This window comes from Genypterus blacodes, unplaced genomic scaffold, assembly GCF_046128005.1.
Source record: "Genypterus blacodes isolate CSIRO-AG114 ecotype Tasmania unplaced genomic scaffold, CSIRO-AGI_Gbla_v1 ptg000111l_1, whole genome shotgun sequence".
NCBI lineage: Eukaryota > Metazoa > Chordata > Actinopteri > Ophidiiformes > Ophidiidae > Genypterus > Genypterus blacodes.
In genome coordinates, this window is record NW_027466915.1 from 475,219 (window position 1) to 497,124 (window position 21,906).

A 21,906-nucleotide genomic window follows, 5' to 3' on the forward strand; every position below is an offset into this window, starting at 1 on the left:
AGACAAGTCACAGCCATGACAGGAGAGGACCAAGACTCTAAAAGATGGGGTTACTGATCATTTAGGTTCATCATGACGATAATGTAATTCACAGACCCTGAGGAGATAAAATAGTAATGGTGTAATTCATAATTCACAAATGTGTCTGAATTAATTAAACATGGAATGAATCCGGAGTTACTCAAGGAATAAACAAGGAATAATTACTGTGACCGGCAACAAAATTGTTGTTTTGCCAATTATACAGCATACAGGCCATGTTGCTTTTATTAGATAATAGGGAAGGTCAGGAGAAAAGGGATGACATGCACCACAGATCCAAGACTGGACATGAGCCGCAGTTACCATAGATACATGGCATCCACTACAAATGATCGAGCCACCAGGCCATCCCAAAGCACAAAACCAACTGAAAAAACCTGCGGACTGGAAACAGTGATGATGATGTTGATAAATGAAATCAGAAGCACAGAAAAGAGTTGTAATTATGTTGGCGAGTTAATCCAAATTTCACAAATAATACAAACACATTAGAGCAAACATTAGAGAAGAGATTTCCCTAATGATGTTCCAAAGTCAAAATTCCGGATGCCAACAAATAAATCCTTTACAACACAAAAGAAAGATGGTTGAGAGAAGCATATTCATACAAAACTGAATGATTTTTTTTGTAGAATGTACAAGTTTCCAGGAATTTCACATTTAACTTATGGCAAATGAATTGCCAAAGCATTTTGCCAAATGGTGTTCCCATTTAGGTTTGACATATGTATTAAATGAACTCTGAATGAAAGCTGACATATGGCTGGCATTATTGGGATTGTGTCTTGTAGCTGTTATGAAGCTTTTCTTCATGTGATAAATGTGTTGTTAAGCTGCCTTCAGGAGCCGTGCAAGCAATGAGTTCATTTAGCTAAATGAGCCAACCCCCATTAGCCTGTTGTTGTTAAGATTAATGACACAGACTGTGAAAATGATGCTACTGCTACATTTTGAGCTTTTTTGAAACACTGGGTGTATTTCAAGTATAAGATATTTTTTGTATAAGATATTTTTCTGGGAGGAACCCACTGGGGGTACTAGACTGTAGACCTCACAGACTCCCCACTCATTTTGAGTTGGCATTACTAGCAAAAAGCGCAGAACATCTTACTGTCTACGATACCTTCACTAAATTTAATTTGTACTTTACAAATCGAGAGCACATAAATACACATGACTATTTGGTAAATATATTACTCTTTTCAATTGCCAGCCCTGGAAAACAAATAAGTTTCAGCTCAATGTCACACTGACATTAGACAAGGAGAAAGGGAAAATCCCCAATTACAAATTTTTCAGACAGACACTTACAACAGACAAACTTTCCAATTCATGACATCCCTCATTTGATGGCTGAGTGCATTTAACTACTAATGCTGGTCTTAAAATAAAGGATTGTTGACAAGAATTCTGTGTCTTTTGTAAGTTCTCTCCAACAAAAAGTGCAAACAAAAAGAGAGCAAGGGAAACCCTGGCCAATGGCTCTGTGGAGAGGATGTACTTTTAGACAGACACAGGATGGAGCCTTCAGATTGCTAATGTGATTCAAACAGCCTTGGGAGAAGGTGGTCTATGGGGGTTGGAGGTTGAGGGGGCTCTTGATCACTGATGGCCAAGATGTTTCCAGACACCCACGCCCTGCGTTTTCACATCTCCTCTTCTCATGTTTTGTATCATCTTATTTAATGAATTCTATCCTTCTCATCTTGTACAACTGCCCTGTGTATTTTTAGAATGCATTCCTTCACATGGCCACAAAAACACAATTTCCCAAGTTACTGTATAATTGTTGCCCTATACTGCTGCATTTGCATGGAAGGAAGAAGGATCAGCCATTGAAATAAATAAAAGCGAAAGAAGAGTGAAAGTGGTGTCACCTTTTCCCCTTAAAAAGCTGGGGGAAATTATGACAGCTTTGGGTTGGCAAATATCCAAAGAAGAAGAACACCTGCCTGAAAAGGTTTATTCGCGACAGAAGTCACCAACATTATTTGAATTCAAATGCTGCTGGAAGTCCACACTTGGAGGGCTAGCAAAGAATGTGATAAGGGACACGGAAGCTAAAAGCTAGCCTGTCTAGGATAAAGCCTGAAAAATGGGATTAGAATTGATCTGCATGATTTATGGCACAAGAGTAATGTTTGGGGTAGGAAAAATAAAATAAAAAACTACTGTCAGGGGCACTGTGTATATTTTATTTCAGTGTTCTGGGGGACATTGTATTTAACTGTCATGACTAGTGTATTTCCTGAGCTTGAAGGGCTCATTGTGAATTAGCCTCGAATGTTCAATGGCAGGGGCGCTGAAGCAAGCCCACTCAATATCACATGGCCCAGTGCCTTGTCTTTAATGGCTAAGAGAAAATGATAAATGATGTGCTGAGGCCAGCCATCCAAATACGACACCTGTTCTATTCTACTGATAGCACGATAAATCCATCCACCTCAAACAAGTACATAAAACTATAGACGTACCACACTGATATCAACTGAACTGTGAGATCAATCCATAGTTCCTAGGGTGTCAAGCAATCCAAATAAACGAGCCTCACCTGACTTTGAAAGGCTGCTTATCCTGCTAATTGTATTTGTGTGGCTTAATATGGATTATATGCAGAAAAAGCCAATAAATACAATAAGTTGATCACACTGTGAGTCATATATGGCCAATAACCTTTCATATACCTCTGGGGTCAAATGTTACGTTGTTATGTTGGATCGCCGTCTCTTCGCTGCTCCAACCACTGTGCCAATCTGCTAGCCAGACTCACACTCTAACTTACAGTTGCAACAAATTAACCATAAACAATGAACACTTTCTGAGCAAAACAACAAAGCCACATTCAACCACATTCTAACATCACACAGAAATAACAACAATATGCAATCCTCGACTTAACATTTAGCATTCAATGAGAAGAGTCTTTACTTTGCAATTGAGGAAGTGTCTGATGCGCACAGCGGCATGGCCGCTACAATACGTTTTGGGTGTAAAACCCAATGAAACAAAAATAATAATAATATTGATATACTTGTCCCGCTCTTCAAAATGTTGTTGTGCTTCTTTGTGGCTCTTCTATGGGAATCACCATACAACACCTTTGACCTCAAATCTCCAACCACCTGACCATCATCATGGACATTGACAGCTCAGCTACCAACCCAAAACACTGACACAACATAACCTTCTGCAACATTAATGCCATTTCTCCTACTTGTCTGTCAGCTTGTACTACAGGAAAAATGTCCACCTGTGCACTGGACCATATCCACTCCACTCTGGTCAAATCCTATCTTCTAGCTTATCACCGGTGCAATAAACTTTTCCCTGTCCCCCATGCACTCAAAATAGCTGCTGTCGCCCCATTCTCAAAAAGGCCTCTACCCTGTCATGCCTAATAATTTCAGACCCATCTCCAACCTCCCCTTTCTGACAAAAATACTGGAAGGCGTCATCATCTTCTCAACTCAAAATCGGGCCTCCAATCGCATGTATAGCCGATTTCAATCCATATTCAGATCACAACACAGCACTGAAACAGCCCTCCTGATATGTCACCAACGACCTCCTCATCTCCTCTGAAGCCGGCTGCTTACCACCAGCCCAAAGCAAAGCTGGTGGTTAACTCCAGCTAAGGCTAAATACTAGCAAGAGGCCGATAGCAGACAGGAACCGTGAGGGAAAGTTATTCGGAGAGTTCAAAAGGGTGTGTTGTGAGTGTCACCCTGCAGAGACCTCCACCCAGCCATGGCCCATTTCCAAAGGGGCACTGTCCCACCAGCCGCTCTAGGTCTGCTTGGAAAGGCTCGGGCTGAAGGTTGTGACTTTAACTGGCTTCAAGCTTTCCAGTGCCAATCAAGAGCGAGACTGAAGTTAGCCAAAGTTTCTAAAAGTAACATTGTCCTCATCATTTAAATAAATCCTATCCTATTTCTTTCTTCCTTCTGATTTATAGAGGATTTCCAAATAAAATGTATTATTGTTATCTGCCAATTTTACCATTGCAATACAAGGACATCCTAAAAAAATACCGAAATTAAGTTAATTTATCATTAATTAATTACGAATAAGCATAAACTGAGGAAACAAGACAAGATCTCAGGCAGCACTTTGGTCATTCAAGCATTAAATTCCGTCCACTTTAAGTTTGTATGTAAATTTGGCCTTGATATAGGTTTAAGGGACTTTAAGGGTACATGAATATACAGTACAAAATACAAAACAAAAGTCATTGTATAAGGAGACAAAGACACAAAAGAACCAACCAATACAAGACAGCCCCCCTGTGGTGTACTGATGGACAAAGACAGATGACTCTCTCTGTCTTCTATAGACATGGTTGGACAGCTAATTTTAGAATTGGAATATAAACCAACAGAAACAAAATTAAAACCACCACTATTTCTGACCTAATTGGTTTCCCATGTGTGAAACTATAGGCATATTTGCATAATGTCTGTTCAGCAGCTAGAGGGAACATTTAGTGGAGGTTTTTGCAGCTGAAGAAGTTTCTACCAGTATTGAAATCCAAAGACACATGCTTTTACCAAACTATGAACGATTATCCATCCTCTATACAGGGTGCAGCCTGTCCCAGCGGTGACTGGACAAGAGGCAGGTCATAATCATTCACACCAATGGGCAATTTTTAATGAACCGAATCTATCTGTCTTTGGACTATAGGAGCAAATTACAGGAAGGAGAACATACAGAATCCACAACAAAGGCTCAGTCTGGAGTAAAATCTAGGACCACCTTGCTATGGGACCAAATTGCTTACTAGCAATGCTTTGTGCCACCTTGAAGGAACATAAGAACATAAAACATATTAAACAGATTTTTATTTTCACTTAGGTCTATTTTGAAACCTTTGAAATGCTTCACTGGGAAAAATATATTTTCTGTGGCATTGCTGGCCAGTGTAATTGAATATGTTTGTCATAATTAGGACTTGGGTGAAGATCAGACCATGTGGCGAGCAATTACTGCACAAGTCCCAGTGATTCAAAATAGTTTGCAATTTGTTAACTGTCACTGTACAGCAGCGACAGTAAGGTCACTGAACTATTTCACTCACACCATCTGTTTCAATGTGCACAATGATACTGTGACACTTCATTGTACTGCCTATATAATTAAGCAATCTGCCTGAGTACAATCTGTTATGCTTGTGATTGACTAGAGAAAATAAGTGTGTAATCATGTCCTCTAATCTAATGTGCTCTGTAAGTTGTTGTGATCCTGCTTTAATTTATTTAATCAACAAATAAAAATAAATATTACTCTGCGGCTTGGATCCCCTGTTAGTTAAGTCATGATTGCAATGCATCCTGGGACACTACTCTTTTTGCTCTGCATATAGCCAGTGAACAAAGAGACGTAGTTTGCTGTGTATGTCAATCAGAGGGGGACAAGGTGTCTCTATGTTAAACCAACAGCAGGTGTTGGATTTCAAAAAGCAAATGATTGTACTGCTCCATTGCAAGGCTATTGATTTATATGCAGCACTTTATGAAGACTCATTCATTCATCTGGGGCATTAGGAAGGAACTGAATCAACAGCACATATGGCACAGCAGCAATTAAGTTTTTACGATTTCATGATGTTTTGACTGTGCTGCTGGGACACTCTACAGTAGTAGGAGACTCAAGAGATTCCATTTTTTAAATTGACATATTTTCCCAGATACACAGATTTGGGAACTCAGTGTTAATTTGAGTTGAGTGTGTGATGTACCTTAACAATGTCTTCATTGGAGGACTTGCACTGTACGAAGGCTGACACATCAGTGACTGCTCCATTCATCTCTATAGAGACCATTTTGACAGGGATGGCTACAGTACGGCCAGTCAGAATGGCTGTGTTGATGATTTCTGTGTCCTGTAGAGAGAGAAAAAAATATTTCATCACTATTACTGTCCACATTTAAGATCATTATCATCATCATCATCATCAGGGGTTCAGGTATCATGCTGTAAGGTAAAACATAGGTGTCACAGAGAGATCTATTTCATTGGATTTCATCAACTTCACTGTTGTGTCAAGATGGCTGTCCAATAAGCACCTGGAACTAAGAATAAATGATGAATGAGAATTCTATCATTTGGCTATTTTAACAAGGTTTTTCATGTGATTCCTACGGGCCACAGCGTCCCACTTAATTTGCAGACTGAATAAAGGTCATAAAAGGCATTTGCATGCCAGAATATATGGCATAACTATTTAGAAGTGGATATTAGAGGCATGAGGCTACAAAAAGGAATTTCAACAGCATTGCAAACATCTCACATGAAGTCTTTCATTGACTTTTTTTTTTTTGCAATTTGTTTTTTATTGAAGCAGACATTGTACATGACATTGTGCATACAGGTGTAGGATATTTTGGAGATCATTTTTTTATATAGAAAGAGGGGAAAGATGATGAGAGAGAGATTTTTTTCATTGACTTCCACCACATCTATAGAAAATGCCAGAGGAACCATTGTTGTCACTTTGTACTGTATGTGTATGTACAGGTCTCTGTATCCACATACACATCGAGGACTTGATGTTATCAGTCAAGATGAAGGCACCGATTTTAGGCAAGTCGCAATTGAAAATAACAAGAGGAGAGGATTCAGGGGACATTATGAAGTTTGTAGGTGATTTTTATCTTGTGAATGTCTACCAGCTTTTGTGCCACTTGTGACGGAGATCCTGTCATTTATTTAGAATATCTTTTTCTATCATGTGTGCAGCACTGAGGGCCATTGTTATGTTTGTGAACATGTCGTGAAGTCTCTTTGGATGTCCCTCCCTCTGAGGAAACAGGTATTGTCTCTCTCTCTCTGATTGGGTGAGTGGGTGGTTATGAGTTTCAGGTGTGGTGGTTGATGCCTGATGGGTGTGGGTGTGTGTCAACTAGCTTTTGATTCTCCTCCTCCCATTCCTCCAGCCTACCAGCAGCAGCCCAAGTGTGGAAATTGTTAGTGAAAATTTGTGGCTAGAGAGTTCTGAGCTGTAGCGTTGGGAGTCATATTTTGGTTTGGATATTTTCTCCTGTTTTCTGACTAGGTGTTTTGCACAATTACTCACTTCTAAGTAATTTCTTCTACTTTCAAAGTTCATATAACAATGGTAGTTCATAATAAGCTTTAGTAGAAACTGCTTGTGTTAGTGTTTGTCGGTTAGTAATACTTTTGTACTATTTGCCAGATTACTGTTAACAGCTTGAGTATCTATACAAAATAGATTAAATCTTGATAAATACAGCAAGTATGCAAAATCAATAATAGTCCTGGATTCCAATATACTGATCATAAACAAGGCTGACATTGTTAGCCAATTAACATTCTTAATTTGCCTGCACTGGGATGGAAATAGCCAATTAAAATACACACAAGGTCTTCAGGTCAAGTGTGAGTGAATTCATGATTTTTTCATAGATCATATATACTGCTAGAAGGTAACAAGAGCTCTCATTTGTGGTGCGAGCTACGCCCCCTGAAAAGAGTTCAAAAGGGTGTGTTTCCTCCTGAGAAACACAGAACATGTTATATAATATATAATATAATATCCCCAAATCAAAAAGAAGATTATTTACATGTCTGCTCAATTTACAATCTTCAAAAGAGTGGCGTGAAGGACAGGTACACAGATTTCTGTCTCACTATTTTTTCCCCACATTAAACTACAAGCACAGAACTGTTAATTCATACAGTTTTAAATGAAACTAGGTTACTTATTTTTGCACTAGAGGTGAATCTTTTCAATCTCCTACTCTACTGCAACTGTTGCACAGCAATTTCCCTCAGGATGAATAAAGCTGTATCTTATCGACATCAGTTATCAACATCATGGAGCCTTAAGAAATAACAGCTGACATGTCCTTAAGGTGGAAGGCCTTCCATTTCCATTCCTCAGATCCAGAGACAGACAGTCAAGAGGGTAAAAGGTAGGATAATGGAATTTTAATAATTTGATTTCAGGTTTGAGAAGTACTTTGAAGTTTCGACAAGTACCTTCTTGTAACTTCATGACGCCACCAGAGTGAGACAGTGCTGTGGACTTTAAAGACACACTCACTGATTTAGGTATCCAAAAACACATGGTGATTCACTGTGTTTTAAATGTTAGACTGAACTGTGTATAGCTTTATCATTAATGACCTCAATTTGGGATTTGGAGGCAGTGCTGGTAACAGTGAATGTTATTAGATTGATTATTAAATGGATTTTTAATGGAATATATTCCAATCACAAATTCAAATTTTAAGGCTGAAATCTGTGACATTGTTTTTTTCATTAACAATAAAGCGGAGAAATCTACAATTTTTCACAGGAATTCCTTCTGGTACTGAATCTTAGGCTTAAGATAGAGATGTTTTCCTTGTTTTTCTGTTTTTAAAATGCAGCCAATTTATAGAAGGCAAAGCACAGTAGACTTGTGTGGATAATTGACTGGACTCAGGGGCTAAATCCTAATTGAAAGACATCATCCCAAAGCTATTCTTGCTGTTTTGGCATCTGCTAGGTATTATACTAGACAAAATAGGATACGATTAAAAGTGTGCTGCTTTGGGAGCACTAATTATGCCTGCCTGGATTCAACTTGGAACACAAAAAATCATCCTCTACTGCGCACATCTATCATTTGACTTAATTACTATGTTCTGTATGAAGCAGTAAAACAGTTATTACACACACTGTAACTTATAAATTAAATACAAATATAATTTCCACATCATATTCCAATAAAAGTTTTGCTTGGTTGAAACATTTTTTTTAACTTAACTACCTTAAAGAGCTGATAGAAATGTCATCTAGCTTTAATCAGGCCAAATTACCATTAATTGGATGTCGATCAATGGTCATTGTCAATGTTTGACATTTAAGTCTGGAAGGAGCTTTGGGGAAAGAAAATGTTTTAATGATCTTTAATGGATTTATCATTGCCTGCTTAAATTACAATCAGTAACTTAATCTACAGTAACCCAGTTAGGACATTTGATCACATGCTAACTTCATCAAAATTCATCTGAATTCATCAATTGAAGACATTTCCGACTATTTGGTCTACGAACGTACATACGGTACAACATAACGAATCCAAGAGAGTGTGATTTTAACAAGGCACTTGAATATAAACATGTAAAACGCATATATATATTTAATATTAAGATATTTATTATTATTTTTAATAAATATAAGAAACCATGACGGGTGTGTGCAAGAGTATGATAGTACATGTAAGAGATTCTAGCAAAGTAAGGATCTCAATATGATTTACTGGAGAGCACATTTCCTTATTAGTAATTATCATTGTCAAATTCTAATTCTAATTAAATATCACTTCTGTTGGCAAGTAAAAGAATACAAATATACTTTGAAATATAAAAACTTTGAGATGATGAATTCACAATAGCTATACATGGAGCGTCATCCAGATTGATTCATTTGGGATGTTAGTTTTTCTTTACAGTAGAAAGATGTGATTTGGACACAGATACATCGAAAACATTGGGGGAAAATACTCGGAACTTTATACAGCGCACGTCCTCTCTCACACTTTGGTTGAATTTGATTTAATCCCACCTTCCTGGAACTGAATATCTTTGACGCGGTGAGTGCGCTTCGAGATGTGCGATCTCGGATCGGCTCGCGGACTAATTAGGTGAAGTTCGATAATATCCCAAGGCACACCTGACGATCTCACTAGTGTGCCGCGGCACACTGGATGAAAAACACTGGTTTAAGGGTTGGATGAAAAGTTGTTATGTACAGTGCTGTGGGAAAGAATTTCGCTTTGGAGACAATACAATCTAAATCTTCTTGCCTCCTCCCTCCTTTGCTGTTTCCCTATTCACGCGCCTGTAAGAGTTGGGGGGTAAAACCTAGACCTGTGTCACTTTAAAAATGAGAAATGGATTATTTGTGTTTTGCACATAAACCCATCTCCCAGCTCTCTACATCAGCACATTCTGAAAGTGCTGATCTGTTCTACAAGCTGTCAGTGTTGTATGGCCACAGCTGGTTGGTTTACTTTTGTCCCTTTACTACTTTAAAGTGTGGAAGGACTTTCAACTTCACAGTCTGCCCTATGTTGTGCTGTTGGTAAGGGCTACTCTGCCATTGACATTTCCTGACCCGATTCACTCCTATTTAACAATGTTACTGCTTTCAATGAGGTGTCCTGTGTGGGCTGTTAAGGTGAATAGATGGGTGTCAGGGTCTCCAGGCTAATTAATTTTGATGTTAAACTGCAACAACCACTGATGAATCCTTGCCTAAAACTACTAATTAATGCCCTCAAATTACAAATCATTTATTGAAATGACTAATGAATTGATCAATGTATTATGTGTATCATGTGTTGTGTTATCTCTGACAATGGGACAATTCTCATGAATATTCTTTAGGTGATGTGCTCAAACTTAAAGATCACCAAACTAATACAATGCATATCTGCATTTCCTGTAATTTCCATAATATATGCCTTTCCACTTGCATTTGGACCTTGACCTTAGCACGTCACCTTATCCTTTGACTGATTTGAAAATTAGTTGAACAGGAAGGTCCTGACTCTATTCTAAACCAACCAAGTTTGATCCACATTTGAGTTATCGCTGTGAAAGACAAAAATGCCAGTGCTTACAATATAACTGCTGCTCCTGCATAGCATGGTTGTAATTATCCTGTCCACTACATATCAAAATTACCTCTATAACTGAGTTCAGCAGGTTAAGCCATGTCCTCCCCCTTTTATTTTATTACAAAACAGTCAGACAACATTAGACTTCCCAGCCTCCTGCCATATAATAGTGATAAAGTCGGATCTGCTCTGAACAAAACCACCTTTTTTCAGTTCATCAATCACGAATCATGACCGTTAACATTATTCACTTTCACTAATGGGTATCTGGAACTTCTTCTTTTTGTCCTGATGATATTTACAATCCAATCCATCATCAGGAGTGAAATGATGGATTAAAGCCCATCACAGGAGAAGACCACAGGTGACCTACCCGCAAGAATCGCACACTTTCGAAAGACTTAAAGTTGCCTGATAACTGTTTATGATTTAGTCTGACTCCCATAAATCCTCACTTTTCACCAGATGCTTGGATAAAGTAGTTTTACTTAAGGAAAAACTTGCATAAAACTATTTCAATCACATATTTTTACTTGTACCAAAGCAATGTTTGAGTGTTTTTGAGACTATATTTACTCACGTATGGCTTTGAGGTACTTTATCCATTACTGCTAATATGCAACAATAATTTAGATTTATTCTGGCAATAGATGGTGGGTATAGTTAGAGAGATGTTCATTATAAGTATTAAATTAGTTTCTCAGACTCGTGCCAAGGTACAGAAGAGGAGAGGTGTTACCCTGTGCAAATAAAAATAATGCTTGGCCACAAAAAATGACACTCAAATATATAATAAATGGTTATATGATTGGCTGTGGCTCCTGAAGTGGCAAAGATCCAGGAGTCATTTTGTTTTTTATTAGCCTACACCATCTTAAATGCACAATCAAAGCATATGATACATTTTCTAAGCTAATGGGGCTGACTGATTTTATTAAAAGGCAGGAGAAGAACTGAAAACATGCAGCAGGATCCTGTTTACATTCTGTGCCCACACTGCAATAATTGTATGTGGCCGCAAGTTAATTATCCTGTTCCCATACTTAACTAAGTTGTGGCCACCAGATAATTATCCTGTTCCCGTGTGTTATAAGTGATGGGCATGAGTTATTTTTATTAACACAGCAATAGACACAGTGCTGCTGCACCCATCTACATCCCACCTGGATCCAGACTTAACCTTCAGTAACATTTACAATGCATGATACATTTCCATGAGCAAATACCATATGAGTGTTTTTTCATTGGCTTTTACTTCACCGAGTGAGTGAGGGGAGGCCATAAGAGAAGAAGTAAAAGGCAGAGGCCCAGCCTGAGGTGCTCAGCACCAACTTGATTAATTTCCCTTTGTTCCCATAATCTGTTTACTGCTGTCACTAATTGCTGCCTTTCACAAGGCAAAGAGAAGAGCTACGATTAGAAGTGTAATACACACTTAAGTACTGTGGGATTGGTCGGCCTTCTTAACAATCGGCAACTCATCACAGTGAGTACAGGTGTTCATTCCCAATGAGAAAACCGCAGAGTGCCTGATGCTCTTTAAACAATGTATTACCAGTGCAGCAAGTCACCAGTGAAATTATTTACAGTGTCCAGACAAAAGTGTTCCTGCCAAGATTCCTTATGGACACAGAGTTCCCCCCCTCGGGGTCAAGTAAACATAAGCTTATACAGCTTTGTGATTATGGCTCTAAAAACAGGTTACTGCTTTACCTTACAGTACTTAGGCGAGGTTATGGTTACGTTTTGATGTACAATAATCAATCACCTGTACTTACTATTACATTTTTATACTAGGATCATAACTCCTCTCACAAGTATTAGAAGTTTATAGTACTCTGTTAAAGAGAGTTGCTGGCAGCTGTCCATTTTAATATTTGCTGCATGTAGACTCTGTGGGTGGGGATGTTTTGTGAATAAAGCTGAAAAGTGCAGGGAAGAGAATCATTTGGTGCTTCTTGTAGGACAAATATAGAGGGAAATCAAGAACTTTAAGGATGCAGTCAGTGGTCCCAGAAACAAGAAGGCTGTCTTTTACCATGACTGCATAATTGTAAGTCCTGACTGAGTTTTAAGATGGAATAACGTTGTGGCTAGGTGCTACATGCGACTTTTTCTATGGTTACTGTACATCTAATTGCTTGAAGGTAGAATAGTATGTGACAAGAAACAAAAGTTGGGCTACTGAGACATTTGATATCCTGGTTTCTACTGCTAATAATCATAATATGACCTGACAGCTCACTGATAACTCACATTGTGAAAATGTAAGACAAATAAGCAAATTCCTGTGACTTGCTATATGATATTTTAGCTCTAATGGTTTGTTTTTGATGTGAATATTCATACATAAACGTATGAAAAATGCAAATACAAGCTTAACTTGAGTAAGACCTTAAAGCAAGTTTGCAATACTGACCAGGCCTCATTTACACTTAACACTCCAAGTAAGTGTTGTGAACTCTATCCTCTGAATTGTTTGTGTCACTATTACTAATCAACACCATGCACAGGTGAATAATATTTTGTTGTCACATTTGAAAAATATCCAGTACACAGGACAGATATAATAAAACTAGTAAAGCACACTCACCATGGCCAGAGGAATGATGGCTTGAATGTCCCGCTGCACCACTGTCAGCTCTGTCACAACCTTCTCTGAGTCGGGAGGTGGATTCTGCCCCTTGTAGTCGATGTTCCAGTTGATCCTCCGGGTCACTGAAAGGCTGGTGAAGTTCTCCATCTCAAAATCCAGCTGCATTAACTCAACATTGCCCAATATATCTCTGACAGGGGAGGGGAGAAACAAAAAGAAAAGGACACCAATGAAACCCACATATCAATAATAATATTAATGTACAGTAAATCATTACATTACATTACATTACGGTCACTAAGCAGACGCTTTTATCCAAAACGACTTCCAATAAGTGCGTTCAACATAGGTAGATAAAAGAACTGAAGAACAGGTCACAAGAAATCGTAAGTGCATTTCCTTCCAAAACCAACAGCTAAGAGCATAACTAGTGCTAGAGTAGTGCAATAAGTTAGGTACCAAGATGAATGAGAAACAAAAGGACAAATTAGAAAACAAATAAGTGCATCAGAAGAGCTAGGACAAAATAGGTGATGTCCTAAGAGGGCGGCTCCGGGTAGTGTCTCTTGAAGAGATGGGTTTTCAGCCTGCGGCGAAAGATGGGCAGCGACTCAGCTGTCCTGACATCAGTCGGGAGATCATTCCACCACTGGGGTGCTAGAACAGTGAAAAGCCGTGACCGCGTCGATCGGGCGCAGGGGCTGCTGAGCGACGGGGCAGCCAGCCGCCTGGAGGCAGCAGAGCGAAGTGGTCGGGCAGGGGTGTAGGGCTTGACCAAAGCCTGGAGGTACGTGCCATAAATCATGGCTCATAGCACAATTCTTTGCTCAGGCATTTATTTGTAAAAACAAAGGCATTACTTGGTATTTAACAATTAATGTCCCATTCAGTTAGAACACTGTTATGCAGCAATTTTGAAAGTTTCTTATGAAGTTATTCTTAATTTACAAAAAAGTTGCATATACTTTATTATTGCAATTCTTTAAAAAAATCAAAATTAATTAATTAAAATTTTAAAAACCTCAGGATGCATCTGGCATTGCTGCGACTATGTTGTGACCTCTGATGTTTGTATTTTGAACATGTATTATTGATTAGTCTCAAGGTTCTTATGCAATCTCCAAGTATGTCAGCATAAGCAATTTCTAATGGTAACCTGTCTAGATATATATACATTCTATCCCACCGGTGTGCTTTCAGGTGTGACCTCGCTTGTAACTGTGCGATGGAGAATAAACTACGCAGCTTCTTGCTCGGGGCTCACTCATACATTTACACTGTAGCATTAAGCTCAGACATTTGCTCAATTTTGTCTGACCCATGCTAAAACATCAGGTGATGGTGGTGGATGAACGGCACAGCAATAGGCTTCCGGATCTCATCACAATATCTCTGCTTTCAAATTCCAATGGAGAAAACGTAGTTGGGTTTGCTGCCTATAGAATGTTGCTGCCCTTACCATAACCCCACCACCAACATGGGCCACTCTGTTCACAACATTGACATCAAAACGTGAAACCATGATTCACTGGTAAAAAAAAATCGTTCTTCAGCTTGCCAGTGGCTATTGAAGGTGAGCTCTTGCCCTCTCACATCGACTGTGACGCCAACCTGCAGACAAATCAAGTCCCCAGTGAGGATGGCGAGCACGCAGACGAGCGCGGCGATTTCTGACATTTTGTGCAGAAATTCATTGATTGTGTCAACCAGCGGTGAAACCAACATTTCAGGGCCCACCCTAAGGAACACCTGTGTAGTGATCATGGCTTTTAAATCAGTATCTTCATATGCTACAGGAGATAGATGCATGATATGCTATGTGTCGGAGATGGGTTATCTGGACAAAGGATAAATGCTAGAAAAGAACACATAGGACAAATCGTGGTATTATTTAAACAACTTGAAAATGGCCATTTACATTTTTGTTCAGCTTATAGAAGATAACCATTTCAGCACAAAATGTCCCAGCTACTCTCTGTTGCAGTTCAACAACCGAAGGCTAAGTGTTTAACATAGTTTAACAGACAGAGTGGGTTAGTCTGGTATTCTCCTCAGGTCGCTGAATCAATGTCCAATAAGCTGTTTAGAGCAGATTTAAGAATAAAAGCCAGCACCAAGAACATAGTGGAGAACAATCAATACTACGCTCAATCAATATACAGCTCACACAGAAGTTGTCATCGGAAAAGGTCCCATCATAACATTTCAGTCGGGCAGCATGAGCAGGTGTCAGACTTCCTGATAGATACGAGGCAATTTACAGGACAATAACATCCTAAAGGTCAGTGTGTGTATACAACCTGAAGCTTCATCACTACAGGACTCACTTTCAACTTGCTCTCCTACTTGCTTTACTCTTCAATCTGTTTGCTCTACTTTAAAATCACGTTTAAAAAGCGTCAAAGTTATCACAGTTGTCACATTATGATTTAGGCTCTGATATGAGCTCGTAACAAATGAAAGCCATGAGGTGACATTCTACGATTGCTACCAGTAGTTCTAGTTTGACATCTTTTTATTGTTTGGCCAATGTCTATTGTCATCTTTCTTAATTTAACAAAGTAGAGGTGAAGTTAAGTGGCTGAAACTCTGCCAATGCACCTGTTTGTTTTATTGTCTTGTGCGGAAATTTACATATTGTTTTCCCATCCCAATTAAAACAAATGGGAGTAGTATAAAACATTTTCATTATAATGAAATCCAATATAACACGAGTCACAACAACCTCCAAAATATCCATACAGTTGAATCAACACTTCCTTATCAATCTGAACACCTGTGTCATAGCCTTGGGTGACCACCAACTAAGGGTCAACCTCCTGGAGACCAATATCCCCACCAGGATCAGATAGAGGAAACCTCTGCACACTGACAGGGTTTTCCTAATTTTCTGCTTCTCATTTATTTTTAATATTATTTAAAATAAAAGCTAACACCTTGTTAGCTTGTTTATTTTCGTATAAATGTATTGATTTATGTATGGTACAGCAGATAAGACAGATAAGACAGATGATGAAGCTAATCAGAAATGGCAGTTTCATAATGGAATTCCTGCTTACATTTGATGAAGTTATCCTTTCCCATGAATTAATCAGGGACTGTCTGTGAGTGGAAACAGTTTGCAGGACCTGTCAATAAACAATCACTGCTGCCTAATCTTTCCCCTGCCACCTTTCTTTATCCATCTAAAGGTTCTTAAGTGTAGAGCCTGTGCAAGGGAATTGGAATGATTTGATGATTTGTTAAACTTTGCCTCTTGCTTAATGACACTTTTCAAAATTTTGTGGAGATTGCAGATTTGACTATGACCAGCATGCTCCATTCTTTTTTTTGCCTGTTCTAGCTGTCTCTCCATTGCAAAGACATCACAACTGTGCTGGGGTCTTGATTTTACTAATGGAACAGATGTGGCTTTGGGAGCGATACAATCGGCCCTTTTACTAAAATCCTGCTTGTTGGACAAGTAATTCTCGAATTCAACAAGCCTGACATGAAACCATCTCACTGGTGGCGAGGGGGCAAATTAAATCTCTCTCCACGCGTGACGAGAATCATCCCACCTAAACCTCACCATTAAATGAAAGTGAAGTGCTGGCAAGATCCATCCCACCATTCAGTCTGAGTGCCCTGTAATGAAAGCTGGATCAAACTAGCCGTACAGTCCTCAGGCCTCAAAACGCTTCTTCTCTGGAACATCATGATGAGATCTCAATCTGCTTGTCTCACCATCACCCACTGAAAACAAACACTCACATTTATCTGTGATGTACTAAAGCTGTCATCAATACAGCCGGCTGGGTGAGTATGTGCATATTTGTTCCGTAGAGAATTTATTCCTTTTCAATTCAATGACGGTGGAGCGATGTGACAAGAATGATGATGCAAGTGTGCTTACTTGTAGAGGGTCGACTGAGCATGATTTGAAATAATTAAATAATTTTCAGTGCAGCGTAAGCTTCTCATATCAGTCCTGCCACTGAGTGCATCATGACATGGCTGGATGACGGACTGAGCACTGAGTAATAACAAGAGTAACCAGAGATTTTATTAATGTTGTTTGAATTAATTCAGTGTTGTTGCTCAGTAAGTGATATTTATTGTCTCACTGGGATTTAAGGGTGACCTTTTCATTAAAATACTAAATACTGTGCCTCCTCATTCCTACTTCAGCCAAGTTTCAAAGGCTTCAGAGAAAACAGAATAAAATGATCATCCTGCACTACAAATAGAAAACATTAGATTTGCACTGATCTTTGTTGTTTATAAAAAGGATTCATATTTAAGAAGTACAACATTAAAAGTAGTGGATTGTGAAAAGGTAAATTACTTCACACCATGCCATAGGAAGAAGAAGAGGAAACGGAGGAAACATGCTCAAGAATGTCCGTCCCTGTTTCCATTTGGTTAATGATGTTCCGTCTGTACAGCAGGAAATATATATTTTAAAAGGCGGAGCTTGGGGCTTTTTCAGAGCTCAGGGGGATTTCATCCTTTGATCACAGGACTGTTTGAACTGATTAACAAGGAGAGTTCAATAAAGGATCAAAGAGCCGCAAGGCAGAGCTACCAAACAAAACAGCAAAAGAACTGAAACAGTGAAAAGAGGGTTAGAGTGCTCTTTGCTCATTCTGTGTCAAAGCATCAAGTATACACTCCGCATAACATATACAAAATACACAAAAAATATTACGAAATCGAGGTATTTTTCTTAAAGGTATTATTTTATAAGATGATAGTTGTACAAGGAGATTTTCACCCGATCAATAAAGATTACCACAACAGCCCTAATGTAAGACGAAGATGAATGCAGAGTTAATAGCAAAGTTGCAAATCTGCATAGTCAAACTCAGGTGAGTGACATGCACAGGATGCAATTTACCACAAAAAGAAAAGTGTATCTATCCATGATTCAGACATGGCATGTAAACAGAGAGGGTGCAGAAAAGAAAATATATCTGTAAAGTATGGCTATCAATCCATCACCAATCACTGCCAATCTCAACATTTGTCAGTTTTTGGAACATATGAGAAAACTGAAATGTGAGAACTGAGCAATATTACATTTTAGACTTTATATTAGGAATATTACGGCGCTTCCTCTGGCAGAGGCATGACATGATCCAGGACTATGCAGATTAAGACAAACATGACATGTCTCTAAGTTCTGTGTTTCTGTGTCTCAGTCTCTCTCTCTCTCTCTCTCTCTCTCTCTCATGAGTGTCATTTTAATTACATAATAGGCTTATGTGCTCCCACTTAAGGCTTCAATTCTGAACAGGAGTGAAGTGTGAGACCTTATAAGTTCCTGAACAGTTCTGCCTGATCAGTGAGTTCTTGTTAGCCTGCAACTGTTGCTGATTTTTCAATACTGTCACTGGAAATGTGCTTCTTACAAACTGAAACTCTGGCTCTGTCTCATTGTCTGTTTAAAACAAAATTATTTTCTAAACAAAACACAACCAATAATAAGTTAATATAGTGATGTCTCAGCATCAAGAAGATCATCATTGGCACCTTTCAGACCATAATCAATAATGTAGTAGTCAGTGTGGTTGAACCAACAAGCAGCTGTTAGATTGAGAGAGTTTGGAGTTCCAGATGGACATGTGAATAAGAAAAACTATTTTGATCCGACAAAACTGAATTGATGACATCAACAATGCCCCAAAGACAAAACCCTGTCAGCTCATTTCATCTGTTTCAGGTAATTCTCAGTAAACAAATCCAGATTTTCAGACAAAATTGCAACAACCAAGATTATGTACACGGCCACCCATAAAGTTGGACTGATTTTTTAAACCAACTTTATGTGCAACAGTCTATATATAGAGTCTGTATATAGACTGTTGTTATACACGGTCGACCATTAAGTTGGAATAAACAATTATTCCAACTTAATGGTCGACCGTGTATAATGATGCGTGGGGTAGTATTCTTACTAAAGCAAAGATAACGTCACAAAGTGGTATGAATCCAAACAGTCACTGAATTCATTATCTAATTACTATGTTTAATAAGTGATTAGGGAACACTCTTCAGGATTCCCTCATAAGGGACTATATATACTGTATATATATGTATTTATATATATACAGGCTGTTCCTGTGTTGTGTTTCACATATATTCCTTTTAAAAACTGATACTTTGCAAAGAAACCCCAGCATTAATTTAATTCGGAAATTAATTCATGAGGTCCATCATGAAAAATGTGCACTTTTACATACATTTTGCCTTCAAAAGTAAAAGAGTCAAATCATTTTCAAGTTTCTGTCTGTGTGCTAGTACTGAACATGTAAAAATAGCTTTATTGCTTCCCTCTTATAAAACTGAGCTGTGAAGTATAAACCTCATCCTCATCCTCATCCACTCAAAGTAAGTAGAAAGCAGCCCTGGAAATACAGCAACATAATTAAAAAGAAAGCTACAGGGAATCTACTTGCTGATCCTTCAATAACGGAGGAAAAAAACAGCCCAATATCCCCCAAACTCTGTACTTCTTTGTGTGCAACAACTGCAATCTATATCATGAAACGTTTCGCTATGGGAGGGCATCCGAGTTCACCAAGTAAATGCACGGTCAGGTGAATACAATTTTAGGGCTTTATTGAATTTCCTCTCCATTTTGATTAGGGGCTGCACAATTAATACAATTCAAATCACAATTTGGCTCCGTGCGGCTGTCAAATCATAAGAAGCTGTGATTAATTTAAATATATAACAGTGTGAGAAGGATTCCAAATGTTCTGGTATCAGTATACCTGCAGTGTTCTGGGATAATTATGGAAATTCTACAGCTGCCCTGTGGAGCCTCCAGCCTGAGGAGATCGCAGATGTGCGGTGCAGTGAAACCACAGAATGTGCAGGTACGTCAGCCAAACATACAGTGGTAAACACAGTGGCCGGATCCTTTCAATCACTATTGTAATGTTTCATCTGCTGATATGGTACAAGCAATCATTTACAGATTTTTTTGATCCCTATATTTATTCACACTGATCTTTAAAATTGCAGTTGAAATCGTAATGAGTTGCAATTTAAAAATACATATGTTTTGTGAACCTAAATCTCAAGATGCCTGATACAGAATAGATTTTCTTCTCTACATAGAAACTTATTTCATGCACATAGTCAACCAGTGCAATGATTCGGAAAGCTTCTGAATGTATCTCACTGAAGTCCTCTACGACTTTATCACTCTTTATAGCTCTATCCAATAAACCTGTTTTGCTGAAGGGGGCCATGGATGGGATTTTGGATGAAATGTAGCAGGGCATGTTGGTTTCTGTTCATGCTTCACCCCTACAGGACATCTCACACATGGTGACAGGGTTAAAAAGATTAGATGACACAGGTCACTAAATATAGCAGGAGAGACAGCCACTACAGCACTAAAGAGCAAACAAGATTTTCTTCTTCATACAGAGGAGAATCCACAGTATGTTATATAATAGAATATTCGGAGCTAAAATTGTTGCTCACAGATTATTTTCTCCATGAATTGAGCACAACACAAACTATGATTTATGGTTGCTCATTTTTATTTGCTTTCCCCAGTGGAACAATTTAGCGCTGATTCAGTGGCAGACAAATGTTTTGGATACTCACTGAACCTTGTGGTGTATACACTGATCAACCAACACACCTGCCTAATATTGTGTAGGTTCCCCTTGTGCCACCCAAACAACTCTGACCTGTCGAGGTATGGACTCCTCATGACCTCTGAAGGTGAGCTGTGGTATCTAAGACGTTAGCAGCAGATACTAAAGTCTTGTAAGTTGCAAAGTCAATACCTTGAACCTTTTGTCAAGCTCCTCAAACCATTCCTGAACAGTTCTTGCAGAGTGGCGGGGTACATTACCCTGCTGAAAGCGGCCACTACCATCAGGGGATATCGTTGCCAGGAAGGGGTGTACCTGATAGGGGCGGCAGTAGCTCAGTCCATAAGGATTCAGCTTGGGAACCAGAGGGTCGCCGGTTCGAGTCCCGTATAGACCAAGCAGGGCACTGCCGAGGTGCACGTGAGCAAGGTACCGAACCCCCAACTGCTCCATGGGCGCTGTATAATGGCTGCCCTGCACACCCTCTGTAATGCATGTGTTTGTGTGTGTGATATGTAAGAGGGGGTGCAAGACAAATTTCAATTGCGTGTGATTTGATTGTGAATTGCATGTAATACGACAATAAAATAAAAATAAATAAATCTTAAATCTTAAATCTGCAACAATGTTTAGGTATGTGGTACATGTCGAAGTAACATCTACACGCCAGGATCCAAGGTTTCCCAGCATACCAGTGCACCGATCATCACACTGCCTCTGCAAGCTTGCCTTCTTCCAAGCCAAGCTGCAATACCGTGTGCTCTGACACCTGTCTTTCATAACAAGCACGAGTTCTTTGCGGAATGTTTTGGATCGTCTGTGCCCGACCAAAGGTGAGCCCATGTATTTCTCAGTTGTCACCGACGCCTCAAACAAGGGAAATAGAAATATGATTTTAGTGTGCGTGAGATATTTCTCTGTTTGATGGAGTGCAGTGCAGGTTACTTGATTTCTATGAAGACAGTGATGAAACTGCTAATGGAGCTCTGATGAACTGTCTGGAAAAGCACAAGCTGGAAATTCAACAGAGCACCATACCC

The 21,906-nt window shown here is 39.0% G+C and overlaps 1 protein-coding gene across 2 annotated transcripts in view; it reads right to left on the reverse strand.

The window, feature by feature from the left end:
• The window catches only part of tmem132e (transmembrane protein 132E), a 273,517-nt gene that overhangs the window by 25,774 nt on the left and 225,837 nt on the right, over positions 1-21,906 (reverse strand). For both annotated transcript variants that reach the window (XM_076161302.1, XM_076161301.1), the window contains exons 4-5: positions 13,266-13,458; positions 5,780-5,923 (exon numbers count right to left, since the gene is read on the reverse strand). In XM_076161302.1, the coding sequence (XP_076017417.1) occupies positions 5,780-5,923; positions 13,266-13,458 (337 nt within the window). The remainder of the gene's footprint in view (positions 1-5,779; positions 5,924-13,265; positions 13,459-21,906) is intronic.